The sequence below is a fragment of the Condylura cristata genome, unplaced genomic scaffold (assembly GCF_000260355.1).
Source record: "Condylura cristata isolate star-nosed mole 26May11 unplaced genomic scaffold, ConCri1.0 scaffold00006, whole genome shotgun sequence".
Classification (NCBI taxonomy): domain Eukaryota; kingdom Metazoa; phylum Chordata; class Mammalia; order Eulipotyphla; family Talpidae; genus Condylura; species Condylura cristata.
Genome location: NW_004567107.1, coordinates 8620036 through 8634056, shown reverse-complemented (window position 1 = coordinate 8634056; position 14021 = coordinate 8620036). Strand labels below are relative to the sequence as shown.

At 44.7% G+C, this 14021-nt stretch overlaps 1 protein-coding gene across 1 annotated transcript in view; it reads left to right on the top strand.

The window, feature by feature from the left end:
- Positions 1 to 14021, top strand: part of MRRF (mitochondrial ribosome recycling factor) — a 40402-nt gene that overhangs the window by 11073 nt on the left and 15308 nt on the right. Inside the window, exons 4-5 of the mRNA XM_004677372.2 lie at positions 1007 to 1125; positions 5675 to 5766. Coding sequence (XP_004677429.1) covers positions 1007 to 1125; positions 5675 to 5766 — 211 coding nt within the window. The remainder of the gene's footprint in view (positions 1 to 1006; positions 1126 to 5674; positions 5767 to 14021) is intronic.

Sequence of the window (14021 nt, the reverse complement as noted above, 5' to 3'; positions counted from 1 at the left end):
GAATCTGGTCGAGTACTTCAGTCAGATCTCTGGGCCATAGTAGTGTGCATTATGCTAACAAGAGCTTGCTGGGGCCACTCCACATTTGTTTAAAAGCTCTCTTTCCCCCTCTTGGTCTTTGTATCTCAGAATGAGCCACCACGAGTGCTTTCTGCTCTGCACCGTAAGGGCTTTGTTCTTAGTTCAGATTTGCATCAGAAATCAGGAAGTTTGAATCCTGTCCCTTTCCATGTAACTGTGACCCAGGGGTGTAAGATGGAAAGCTCCCCAGAAATTGGTGCGTAGCCAAAATTGAGCTCCAGTGGCACGAGGGAGTCTTGAGAGGATCTGCACACCTGAGTCCAGGGCTTGGCTCTTCATCTTTTTCTTACCTCTTTTTGTTACCGCTGTGATCTTGGCCCACTTGACATTCTCCTCCCCCAGACTCATTAAAGTAATCCAGTTTTCTCTTGTGTAATACATCTTTTCTTGTGTATAGGAACAGTGTTATGGAGCAGTTTTGAGAACTAAAAAGGGCTAATATCTTGGTTTTTATGCTTCTTTTTGAGTGTTTATTGTGTAGTTGTTTTTTTCTTTAGTTGTAACCCTTTCCTTAATCTCATAAGGCAGTTACTTTTTGACTGAGTTGGAGCCCAGGGCATAGAGAAGATAAGAAACTTGCTCCAGGTCTCACACTTAGTCAATGACAAAGTTGCAGGAGGGCTAACTAGCTCCTTGCAGTTTTAGCAATAAAAGTCCTGTGTCACAGAACCCCTACCCCCACCCCCCGACTCAGGCAGCCCAGGATGGTTGCCATCCTATTACTGGTTGAAGAATTCCAGCCTGGTTCTGTCAACATTCCAAAGCTCTTTCCTATACATGGCACTGCTGTTCCTCTGAAAGCCCCTTGACCGGCCTTGTGGTGCTGGTGAGGGATTCCTAGAGATCAGTTGAACCTGGATTAGACAGACTGAGGGCCAGCTATGAAGGGCCTTCTGAATTCTCAGACCTACAATTTTTCTTTCAGGCTCCCTTGATCAGATTTCTGTGGTAACTGCTGATGGGAAAGTTGCTTTAAACCAGATAGGCCAGATCTCCATGAAGTCCCCACAGCTGATTTTGGTGAATATGGCCAGCTTCCCAGAGGTAAGGTGACCTTGCTGGATGGGTTCTTCATGGTGCCATTTGGAATGGAGGAAGCCAGGTCAAGTCAGGAGGAAGTATTTCCTCCAGTTGGGATCAAACAGGGGAGAAGGTATTATGAATGGAACTTCAGAATAAGGAAAAGCTCTCTTCCTGTTTCTAAATTCCTTTTCATTAAACTCAAACTCTGTAGAGGCCAGTCAAGTATTTTGCATGCTGACATAGGACCCATCTAGGAAAAGCAGTGGTGGTGATGCTGTGATTGACACTTAACCTATCCCCCCACAGAAATTTCTGTAGGCCTGGTAATCACTGTTACCAGAGTTAAGATTTCCATTTTCAGGCTGCCGCCCTGGTGGTGCAGGGGTAAAGAGAGCACTATCAAGGTATCAGCCACTGCAGCCTGAGTTTGATCCCCGGAAGGCCAAGGAGGTGACCCGCATGGCACAGCAGACCTCTCCTATCTTGCCTGTTGCTCCCCTCATCAGTGTATTTCAGTAGATCTGCCTGTTCTGCTCCCCACTCAGTCTCTGGTGAATCCTCTCATCCCCCTTGTAAATAAAGAAATTTTTAAAAAATTTTTTTCATTTCCAAAAGAAGCTAGTAGCCTAAGCTCTTTCTTAAATGTTGATAATTAATTAATTTTTCTTTCTTTTTTTTTTTTTAAAGATTTATTTATTTGTGCATACAGAACTGGGGTATAGGCCAGAGGCTCAGGGGTGGCGAGAGGCCTCACCAGAGACAGAGTGGGGAGCAGAACAGGCAGATCTATTAAGTACACTGCTGAGGGGAGCAGCGGGTGGGTCAGGAGAGGTCTGCCACGCCATGTGGTCACCTCCAGGGCAGGCGGGAATCGAACTCATGCGGAAGTGGCTTTAGCTTCTCATTGCAGTGCTTTAACCTGCTGCGCCACCAGGGAGGGCCCAGAATGAACTTTTAAAATAAATATTGGATCATGTCATTTTCATGCTTTAAGTTGATAATGGCTTCAAGTAGTCGTCAAGAAGAACACTGTGATCTAGAAGGCTCTGCACAACGTGGCCCTTCTCTCTGCCTCTTCTCTCCAGTTTTGTGTGGCTGTCGTCCTTGCATGCTCCTGACCACACTGGCCTTTTACTCCCTCAATACTCCAAGCCCTCCGCACACCCCAGTGCCTTTGCGCATGGTGTTCCTTTGACCTGGAATTTGCTTTTCAGGTTAATCGTCATTCAGCTTTTGCATGATAGCTTAAATGTCACTTTCTCAGGGAAACTTGTGATCTATCCTTTCTATGTTATTTTTGCACACTAACCTCTCATACTTTGCATGATTTTTATTCTTCCTTGTACTGAGCATTTGCAACTGCTACACAACACATTTTTGTTTTGCAAGTTAATTTTCCATCTCACTTTCACTGGATTTAAGCCTGGACTGTGGGAACCCAACTTGTTTCATGCATCTAGCATCCATCACACTGCCTGGCGTGTGGAAGCCCTCAGCGCGTGGAAGCACTCAGGGGGGGTTTCCCTCAAGCGGGTGAACACTTGTCACCAAGTTGACGGAAGGGAGGCGCTCATGCTGGTGTTACTAAGGAGCAGAGAAACGGATGAAAGGGGAACTATCAACTCTTTCTGTTCCTTTTTGGACCTCTGAGTCCTTGTTCATCTAATCCCATAGGCATTGCAGGCCAATTTAAGGCATGGCCTCCTAATTACACAGCTTGAAGACCTCATCAGCCAGATTGCTTTTCAGAGCCAGCCACTTCTGTTATTAAATAGCAAATGGCATTCACAGAAGAAGCCTCTGATTGGCCACCAGAGCATCTTAGGAGGCAGGAGAAGGTATTAACAGCTTAATTTTTTTCTTAGGAAGTTGGAGTGTATCTTCATTTTTCAACCAAAGCATCTTTGCTGTTCTCCCAGTTCAAATTCTGCAGCTTTGGGGGACAAAACTTTACAAGTATCTCAGTAGAGAGGGATTTTTTTGCAAGGACAGAGTGAGGAAGTGTGAGTTGCATTGTCTTTTGAATTCCTTTATCTCATCTGGTGTATATATTAAACAAATAGCTCTAACTAAACATTTCCTTCCTCTGGTTTAGAAGCTGTCCGTCGAGCACCCAGGTTCATAGCTTCAAAATGCTGAGCTAATCCTCTTTGTGTTTATGGAATTCCTTTCTGTTTCGCATGCGGTTGGCTTTCATTCTCAGGCTGAGCATGTCTGTGTCATGCTACAGTGACACATGCAGATTTACATGCATAATCTGCTCAGATGCACTGAAGACAGAAGACTGTGCTGCATTTGCTTAACATGTGTCCTGCTCGATAAATGATACACACAGTCGCTGCCTCCCATAAGCTTGCCTGCAGCTAGAGTTAATGATGGGAAAGAAAAGAAGGGAGTACAAACCACAGCCTGATTTGAAGAAGGCAAATGAAAACAAATCTCACAGGGTCCATTGTTGCTCTGGTGGAAGGAGGCTGATGTGTGTGGCGTATCTGTCGTGTTACCTGGCGTGTCCTCATGTTTTTTTTCCTAGGGTTACCACAGGCGCTCTCAAAATTAGGAGTTCCTTATCCCATTTGAGGAAGCTGCAGTTCAGAGAAATAAAATAATGGCCCCCTGTTCATGCTGTCATGATAGAGTCAAGATTTGAACATACATCTGATATGGAAGTCTGTCCTGTCACCATTCATCCCCTCATTCATTCATCCCCTCATTCATTCATTAATTCATCCCCTCATTCATTCATCCCCTCATTCATTCATCCCCTCATTCATTCATTCATTCATTCATCCCCTCATTCATTCATCCCCTCATTCATTCACTCATTCATTCAGCAAATTGTTTTGCAAGTTCTTGCAGATTCCGGGGTGCTGGAGATTCCCTGGTGATTTAAATAACAAGGTCTCTGCTTTCATAGATCCTACATGCTAGAGACGTGTTGGGATATAAAGAAAATGGAAGGCCGGTCATTAAACTGCCACTGACAATTTACTTGAGCCCAAATTCTCAAGGATTCATTCACCGGTTTATGAAAGTTCTGTTGTCTTTCAATATAGCAGTAGTGGTCGTGCTGACTGACCACGTCCCTCTTTCCCAGCTGGTTCTCAATGGTGTCTGTGAACTTTCTCAACACTGTAGCCCACGCCTGGGGACTGACAAGCGCCCCTTCCATGAGGGATAAAGAGCTGGCTAAGAGTGGGCTCTGCTTTTTTGTCCAAACCATGAGCATTTTAAAAGTCATGTTGGAAAAATGACTAATTCCTTGCGTTTCTCCACTCTGCCATAGCAAAGTAAACTATACATATTCAAATATTTTAGAAATGTACTTCTTTTAGTAGGTTTCTTTGCAAAATGAAGTCTCCTCTTGATTCCCTTAATTTTGCATATGAAAGGATACAGGAAAAGAAAACTATAAAATAAGATTTTAGGCAATTATATATATGAAATTGAGCAAAGGAGATACATTTTCTAATAGATAGGAGCCATTTCATCATGTGCTCATTCAGCAAGCTTTCACTAAGCGCTTACCTTGTGCCTGGTGCTGGGCCTTGAACTGGAAGATGTAAACACTGAGACGTAGTTCCTCGGTGTCAGCAGTCGGTGCTTCTGTGCCTGCCGAGAAAGACTGTGTGAAAACACTTCAGCCAGACTGTGCCAGGTGTGGTTGAGGTGAGATGAGACACTTTGTGGGAATCAATGCACTAATGACACATTAAAGGGAAGGCTAAGGCCAGACGAGGCCTGGAGGACGTGTTGCTGTCCGTCAGCTCAGTGGGAGCTCAGCCCAGCGTGTCTGGACATTATTGTGGCTTCTTTTTTATGTCATAAATTTAGATAGTTTCATGTGATAACTGCCCTTGCCCCAAGGTATCACTGTTTTCCAGGCCCAGAGCAAGATAGCTCACTGTCTCAGAGGTGCAGGCATGCATCGTTTCAGATCATAAAATAGAGGTTCCCGGAGGTCAAGTTTATTTCTGGGCGTCACATGGGTAGCAGAGCTGGGGCTTAACTCAGATCTTCCTGCCTGCCAAGCCCATGCTTTGGACCAGCATGCTCTGCTTCTGCCCCGAGACTCAGCAGAGTCACTGCTCATTCCAAAATGTTGGCAAGTGTAGATGCGAATGAGTTAAATTTATTTACTCATTCCAAATCGGCACTGGTATATTTTGAGTGTAAAATGTCAACTGGAATTTTTAATGTAAAAATCTTTCATCTTTCTTTACACCAATCTGTGCACAAACCCGCCCCCCTCCCTTGAGGATTTATTGTGGTTTTGATCTGTGTTGCCTCAAACCATTGAAATCTTTTCAAAGAAGCAGAGCTGTTTTCTTTTTATTTTTTCCCTCTCTTTGCTTTTTTTCCTCCCGCAGTACACTGGTACCAGGAGTGGACATAGTTTGCTATTCAGCTTGATCAAAGCACTCTACACCAATGTAACTTCCTGATCTTACTGGTAACAGAACTAAATGTTTCCATGTTCTGCCAAGATGGGTTGCCAGTTATCGGCAGAGGGCTTGCATCTGGTAATAATTATTTACTAATTCTGTTTACCTTTTGATCTGGTTTTCAGTGTACAGCTGCAGCTATCAAGGCTATAAGAGAAAGTGGAATGAATCTGAACCCAGAAGTGGAAGGGACGCTTATTCGGGTCCCCATCCCCAAGTAAGTTGGCTACAATGCCCCTGTTTTGATGCACTGAGCTAGTCCTTGGCAGGAAACCAGCCCTACGTGCCACAGCTTGGAAGTACAGGCGCTCTTTGCCTCTACTTCCCATCCTTGCAAACTCTGACATCTTTTGAGATCAGTTGGCCAATTCAGAAATATTTATTGAGTGCCTGCTGTATACTTGGGGCTGGAGATGTGATAATAAACCTGGCAACAGCCTGTTCTTCTGTAGCGTTCATTCTGGTGAAGATGTAAGTTCAGTGCCGTCATTCCATTTAAAGATATGTCATGAGGAAAGAAAAGGCAGTGTGATTCCTAGAGTGACTCAAGAGGGTAATGGTGGTGGAGACATCGTTAGCCTGGGAGGATGCTTTTGGAAGGTGACATTTTGGCTGTGAGCCGAATGCCACGGCAGAGTCAGGTTAGGAAGATCTTTCCAGGCTCCATGAGCAGCAGGCACAGAGGTCCCAAGTCAGAGATTTAGTTACTCTCTAACCTGTGATCCTTGGAGAGCTATTTTACATTAGCCCCTGCTTCTTGAAAAATTTTAGGCATCAGGACAGAATTTGTTAATTATATGAATATATAGAATTTGGAGTTTTAAATGAATAAACACATATATTCATTTTAAAATTAAAAAAGGAAAGAAATGGCAAGATCTGGGCATGTTGAGAAAGAGAATTTGGCATCGCATCTGAAACTCAGGGAGGGAGGGAGTGGGGGAGAGGGAGACGAGTGCTCAGAGGCCGGAGGGTCAGGCCTTACCCACCGCACCATGAGCTGAGGAGTCTGGGCTTCATTCTAAATGCAGTGGGAGCCGTTGGAGGGATTTAAGTGGGGGAGCTACCTGATCTGATCTTGACTTTTCAGGGTCTCTGTGATTGTTGATTAACAAATAGAATGGAGGGGACAGAGTAGGCAAAGGAGAGTTTTGGAGAGACGACTACCTCAGACCAGGGGCAACCAGGTCAATCTTATCTGCTTCCATGGCCGGCAGAATTTAATCTCTCCTTCATTAAGCTCACTTCTTCGTTGTCTTTTATTCCCTGTTCCAACACAGTGTCTCATACATAACCAATTCCAAATAAGTGTTGAGTTCATTCATCCACTCAGCTAATATTTGTGAAGCTCTGGCTATATGCCATGTACTTTCCTTATTGTAAACAAAACAAACAAGGGCTTACCTTATTTTGTCGGTAGGCCCAGCAAACTGAAAAGCAAATATATAATGCAATGTTGGTAAAGACTGTGAAGAAAAATAAGCAGCCTAAGGGATTAGAGAGAGTTGGGGGCTCTGTTGTACATAGGGAGGTCCAGGAAGCGAGTGACATTTGAGTAGAGACCTGGACGGAATGAATGAAGCTTCCATGGGACCAGAAGGGAAGGGCAGTCTCGCTGGTGGGGTCTTTTGTGCTCCCTATCTGCCTGTATTCCTCATTTGTCTGAAATGGAGTTTCTTTTAGGTGTGGAAATTTAGACTCAGAGAGGCAAAGTCATCTCTGAGGTTTATGCTCAAGTTGGTACCTCAGTCCAGTTTTAGTTGACTCTAAAGCATCATTTATGCTTCCCTGTTAGCAACAAGGATCAGTCCCTGCCCTCCCTGGTGGCGCAGCAGGTTAAAGCACAGCACTAAGAAGCTAAAGTCACTTCAGCATGAGTTCGATCCCTGCCCCAGAGGTGACCCACACGGCGCGGCAGACTCCTCCTGACCCGCCCGCTGCTCCCCTCAGCAGTATACTTCTTCAGTCGACTTGTTCTGCCCCCCACTCTGACTCTGGTGAATCCTCTCACCACCCTTGCATCTCTGGCCTATGCTCCAGTTCTGTATGCATAAATTTATAAATAAATATTAAAAAAAAAAATCAGCTCCAAGTCTTGAGAGTCCAGAAACCCCCAACCTCCCAAACTTTCTTCCTGCCTACTGGCCAGATATTTGTTTTATTCCATTGTGTACACTCTAAGTCATTGGTAACACTGCTTTGGAGTCCTGTGGCTTGGTCATGACGCAGCCGAGTGTTGAAGAGCCAGTCAGAACTGATTCGAGCCAGGGCCTGCATTTTGCTGGGGCACTGGTTCGCTCAGCTCCTGCTCTGTCTGTGCATCCTGTGGCAGGCTCTACTAGGCAGTGTGGCGCACAGGCCTGATGTTCGCCTTGGGGTGGGGGGTGCTCACAGGCTGTGTGCCAGGTCCCTGGCTTGCCTAACCTGTATCTTACTTGTTCATAGACAAAAACTTTTAAATCCAGAGGAATTAGGGGATTTGCCCATGATCACGTGGCCAGTAAGTGGTGGTCAGGATTTGAATCCTGAATTTTCCTGTTACCAGAGTACAGGTTTTTCCTTCGGTACCCCCTGTCTGGAGGGGTTATTTCTCAAAAGTGCTGAACATATTCCTAGACAGTAGACTCAGGAATTGCCAGTGAAACAGACAGTACTTAGCAGTTTTACTGTTTAATTCTTACTCTCATGTCTGCTGGAGATCTTGGAAAAGCTTCCCATGTACGCTGAGCCCCTCTGTGCTCAGAAGCCGGTGAAATGGTTGTTTCAGTCACCTGCCATCCTTCCGGGGCTCAGACTCCTGCAAGGCTGCACAGCTAAATGCTCATCACTGGCTTGAACTCTTCTTCAGGTGACCTGATTGTTAAATTTTTCTTTCAAAGATCTCTTGGGCTGTCGGAAAGGTCATGGCATATTTTTTCTATGCAAAAACGTGTCCTGACTTTCCCGACAACCCACTCGCGGCCATCACGTGTGCAGCCCCGCAGCTTTCTGGAGTGATTCCCTGCCCTGCCGTGCTGTGCATGAGTCTGGAGGATCAGTGAGTTTAGCTTGAATTTCCAAAGACTTGGGGGTCTTTTTACATTATATTTTATATAATTTTATGTCAGTTAATGGGCGTAATTCAAGAGAAAGTTGACAGACCAAAGCCGTCTGCTCCCGCAAACCTCATTTTTTATGTACTTTCTTTCCTTTGACAAGGTGGCGAGGTCAGGAGGCCCTTGCTGAATTCTGTGTTTGGTAGTTTTCCAGATAAAAATGATCTGTTCTTTATTATCGAGGCAGTGTCATAGGAGAGGATAAAAGTCGAGTTAGATGTAAAAAAGACCAAGTTTTTATTTGGTTTCGGCAGTGACTCTGGGCATCTCGCTAGCAACTTGCTGCTTTCTCGTTCTCGTAAAATAAATGAAATGATACGTAGTGATGTAGCTTTGTGGCATTCGTAGAGAAAATAGATGAAGTAGGATGGTTTCTTTAGAAGAATGGAGTTATATAAATATAAGACACTACTGTTATGGCAGTCCACTTCAAAATGTCTGCATAGAAATAATCTTACTTTAGGAGAAAAGGAGTGAGGAAGGGAGCTTATGTCAGCACAGTGTGTTTTGTGTGCCAGGAACTGTTAAGTGCTCGATGTATACAGGGAAAATATAATGGTAGAACTCACAGAAGGGAACAGCTGAGTTCTGACTCATCTGGCTTTTAGCTGTGGCCAACAGCAATGTCCCCACCGCTGAGCCTCAGCGTTCACTGCACCGCTTTACAGCACGCGCCCTGCATCATTTCATATTCGGTGAAATAATGTACTTGTGCCGATGTTTTGCAGGCCCGCAGTAAGGTTAAGAGCTGTTGCTGTTCCCTCCACTCCTTTTCACAGTAAAAGCATCATCCCCTTTGAAGATGAGGAAACCGAAATCCAGAGAGGTGAGGCAGCTGTTCCCTGGTAAAGCGGTGAGGAAGGAATAAACAGCAGAGCTTACAGTAGGCAGTTGGCGGGCATCCGGATGGCAATCCACAGGACCAGCTCCTGGTCACCAAATTGCAAGTTTACCTCTAGGGAAAGTTGCCGTTCCCGGATGAGATTCTGCTGCTGCCTGGCCAGTCCGCAGGTTGCTCCTCTTGGACAGCAGATCTCAGCCAGCCCTGACCTCATCTGCCTCCTCTGCTTCTTATATTCTTGCTTAGAAGCATCTACCAGTGTGTGACTCTGAACTCGAATCTGCCCCGATCCTCTCGGGAGGTCGTGAGAAAACAAACCTGAAGTCAGCCACCGATGGAACATGGAGTCCGAGTGGGCCTTCCTCCAAGTCCGCTTGCAGCTTGTGAGGTGTCAGCTCTGGGCGGCTGTGTGCAGGGTTTTCTCCTGCATCTCCTTCGAGCTTGAGAGACTCTGAGTTAGGGCCGCCCCCACGGACCATTTGAGAGCTCAGTCACCTAGGTGATTCGGGGACTATTCCTGCTCATGAGGTGTCACTGGTTAGTTCCTTCTCTTTCTCTTAACTGATTTATGTAATCACATTTTAGGTAGTCTTTTTGTTTGTTTTACCATCTACACTTCTAGTGCTTAAAGGTGCTTGATGGTTTCTCTGAATCCTCGTGACATTACTTTGAGGTCAGAAGACAATTCTTAGGCTCAGTTGACAGAAGAAAGACCCAAAGCTCCTGGAAGTTGATGGAGTGTTCTAGAGTGAGTGATGGGCAGAGGCAGAGTTGAAACTGATGACTTTCCCTTTTTGCTGTCTCCTGCAAGCAGACCTCACTAGAATCCCAGTCTTCTCTGACTCAGGGTCCTGAATCATTGTGAGCAGCTCATTTTCAACCAGCCAAATGTTTGCTTCTGCTCTTCTGTCCTCCACTTATGCCACAGACAAGCGCACACGCCCATCCTCATTGTTTTACCAAACAGCAAGGAGATCACCGTGCAAAATAGAATGAAGCTGCTTTGGTTTGAGAGCACTGAGTTCATGTCTGCCTTTAAATAAACCTGTAAGGAATTACCAGAGAAACGAGAGTACATATGATTGACTCTCTCCCCCACTGAGGTGGCATCCCTCCTTGATTATCCACCTCTTTCATTATTTTTCATCAATGTCTGCATTAGTTTTATTTTAAGTAGAATTAAATGCAAAATTAAAATACCTCCATCCTCTTCTCCATAGGGAAATACTTTTAGCACCTTGATTTTCTCATTTTTTTTCTGTGCAAAATCAAATGCATGCCTGTCTCTGCTCCATTTTTCTTATAATGGTTGGGGATTATAGAGACTGGTCTCCACTTTTGAGAAAGGCTTAGCAGTGTGTCATTGGTCTCTCTGATGAGAATTCTTCCCCATCCTCCTGAAAGGAGACATAGTGCTTGCATTTACATGGGACATCAGCTGACTCCCAATTGTTCGATATCTTCCTGTTTTAATTCGTCTGCTAGTGTTACGGTGTTCTTCTAAGGCCTTGCTTTCTGATTTTCTGCTGAGAGCAGGAGAGTTGGTTCGGCCACTGGGAAGGAAGGGCCTGGACTGTGGTTCTGCCATTGGGCTGTCTGAGTGCTTTTCCGCATCTGCTCACTGCCTCTTGCTGAGCTTCCGAGAGACTGACATTTCAGCCTCAGTCAACCTTCTACAACACACCCACACTTGAAATCACTCTTTTAGGAAAACCCATTGATATTTGAACAATTCTCCTGACTCACTGCTTTGCTGTAATAATACATTCAGCAAGTGACTGCAAACTATAGTCTAGGCCCCAAGCTATATTATTTAAAGCGTTCCATTGTTCTTTTTGACGTCAGCGTCTATATATTTGTCTGTGAACTTCTGAGAGTTCTTTCTGTTTTTGTTTTGTGTATGTTTTGGTACCGCACACATGTTGGCATTTTAACAGCTTTTTGGACTGCAGTTGGCATTTTAAAATTTAATTATACAGCTATCCATATAGGACTGAAGCAGAATCTGCTAGTGAATTTTGTGCCACTTTGTGGTGTGAGAGGCGCTGTGGACTATCATGAGCTTGCTGTTTTAGGCAGTATAACTTACATATAAAAGATTAATCCCAGTGTATATGATCATGCATTATGACACATATATGTGTCTCCTTAACTACTACCTCAGGCAAGATACAGAACAATTCAGTGACCCCTAGAACTACCCTGTGTCCTTTCTGTCAGGTTTCCAGATCTGCTGTTGGCAGACTGGACAGAGTGAGTGGCATGGTTCCAGTTCAACCGCCAGGAGCCCCAGGCCCAGAGAGAGCCTGTGTTTCAGTGTGAATCAAAGGCCGGAAAAGCCAGTGTCCCGCTTGAGGAAGGCTGTCAGGTAGAAGTCCTACCTTTTTGTTCTGTGTGGCCTTCAGCTGACTGAACAAGCCCTCTCACATCAGGGAGGACAATCTGCTGAAGTAACATTAAACTTACCCCAAACCTCTCACAGCAGCGCCCAGTGTAACATTTGACCAAATACCTGCCTCTCCCCCCCACCCCCACTGTGATGTGGTCAAGTGGACTCAGAGAGTGATCCAGGCTCTTAGAACCTTCTAAGGAGTTCTTCTTCCACCTGGAGTGATGGCCGTCCACCCTCCAGGAGGCCCCTGCGCCCTAAAGGGGTATTGTGGGGTGTAGAGCCCAGGGGATCCCCATTGCCTTGGGCCAGCTGCTGAAGTTTCCAAAGCTTCAGACTCCTGTTCTGTGAAATAAGGATATTGCCACGGCTTTGAGGAGAAATGGGATATAACACGTGATAATCCTGTTGTGAGAACTGGCCTAACAGAAATCCTTCATACATGTTAATTCCTTTATCTGACATTGTCTAATTCCCTTGGTTAATGACTTATGGGAAGCATTCTCTTTCTGACTATTTTGGTGGGAATCCATGCTACTTTATTTCCCTTTTCATCCTTAGACTTTCTTTCTCTTTTTTCACACTAACCCTTTCCCTCAAACCTTATCCACTTTCCCCGTCTGTTCTCCATTTTTAGGGATGGGAGGAGTCGAGTCATTATGTTGTAATTATCTTGGAATTTAAGTTGCTCAGGAGCACTGTAGTTTGATTGTTAATGAGCACTTGGTTTGTTCTTTGAATATGAATTATGGTGAACAAGACCCCTTGGGAGGTATATCCCAACTAAGAAAATCAGAAGGCGCATCCTGCTTGTGATGTGAGATTTGCCTTGTGTTTCTGGCAAGGGCAGGGACTGTGGCTCTTCTTGACATCAAACCACAGAACTGCTCCTGAGGCCTTGTGATCGTTTAGAAGTGCTGATCCAATCAGCTTCTCCTTTCTCTTCAGTTGTTGCGGGCAGGGAGGGCAGGGAGGAAGGGACAGACCTGCCTAGATTAGGCTCATTGCCCCAGGCTTGGTGTGGAGGAGCCTCAAGGGGGAGAATTTTACTTGGAATCAGACCTGGGAGTTTTACCAGACAATAGTAAAAAGGCCTAAGTTATAGTTCTCCTAGTCTGGATTTTCTTTAAGTGCTCTTTTCTGACATGCGCTAACGTACAGGCTGTCATGATGCCAACAGGGTTTCTCCAGGGCAAGCGGAAGGGGGTTAGGGGGAAGGGAGTGCGGCCCTCAGGCTGGGGGAGATGCTGCTGTGGAGCCAGGGAGAGCCAGAACTGAGAGCTGGAAGAATCAAAGTTAGTCTGAAACACTAAAAAAACCAAAGCCAATAAAAACGTACACAACCTAAAGCTAATCGTTTTAACTCCCCAAGTCTCTCAGTTTCCTTATCTATAAAATGGGATAGTAGCAGGATTGTGAAAAGTTGTAGAGCCTGACACTAGGGCAGAAAAGAGTGAGAACTGTGCAGCCATCCCTGCTGGCAATTTTAATATTTTATGACATCCAAAAGAAACCCTGTACCCCTAGCAGTCACCCCCATTTTATCCTAGAACAACTGTCCTAGAGAACTACTAATGTATTTTCTGGTCTATTCTGAACATTTCATTCATGTAAGTGGAATCCCACAATATATGGTCTTGTGACTGGCTGTTTTCACCTTGTTGTTTTTGGCGTTCCTCCACATGTAGCAAACATCAGTCCTTCATTCTTCACCACCAATATTCCATTATATAGAATTTTATATATTGATTCATGAGGTAAATATTTGGGTTGGTTCTACGTTTGGCTCTTGTGAATAATGCTGCTCTGAATATTATCACACACACTTTTGGATAAATATGTTTTCAGTCCTCTCATTTTTTTACAGTTAAATTGTATGAATTCTTTTTAGATCTTGTATATCAGCCCCTTGCTGGATGTGTGGTGTGCAAATATTTTCTCCACTTGGTAGAGTGTCTTTTACTGTGCCGAAGCTGTTAAGTTTGGTGTAGCCCCATTTATCTATGTTATCTTTTGTTCTCGCTGTTAGAGATTAATTGACGAAGACATCTCTGAAGCCTATGTTGTGGAGTGTTTTCTTCTATGTAGTTTATGGTTTCAGGTCTCATATCCAAGTCTTTTATCCATTTTGAGTATAGTGTGAGATA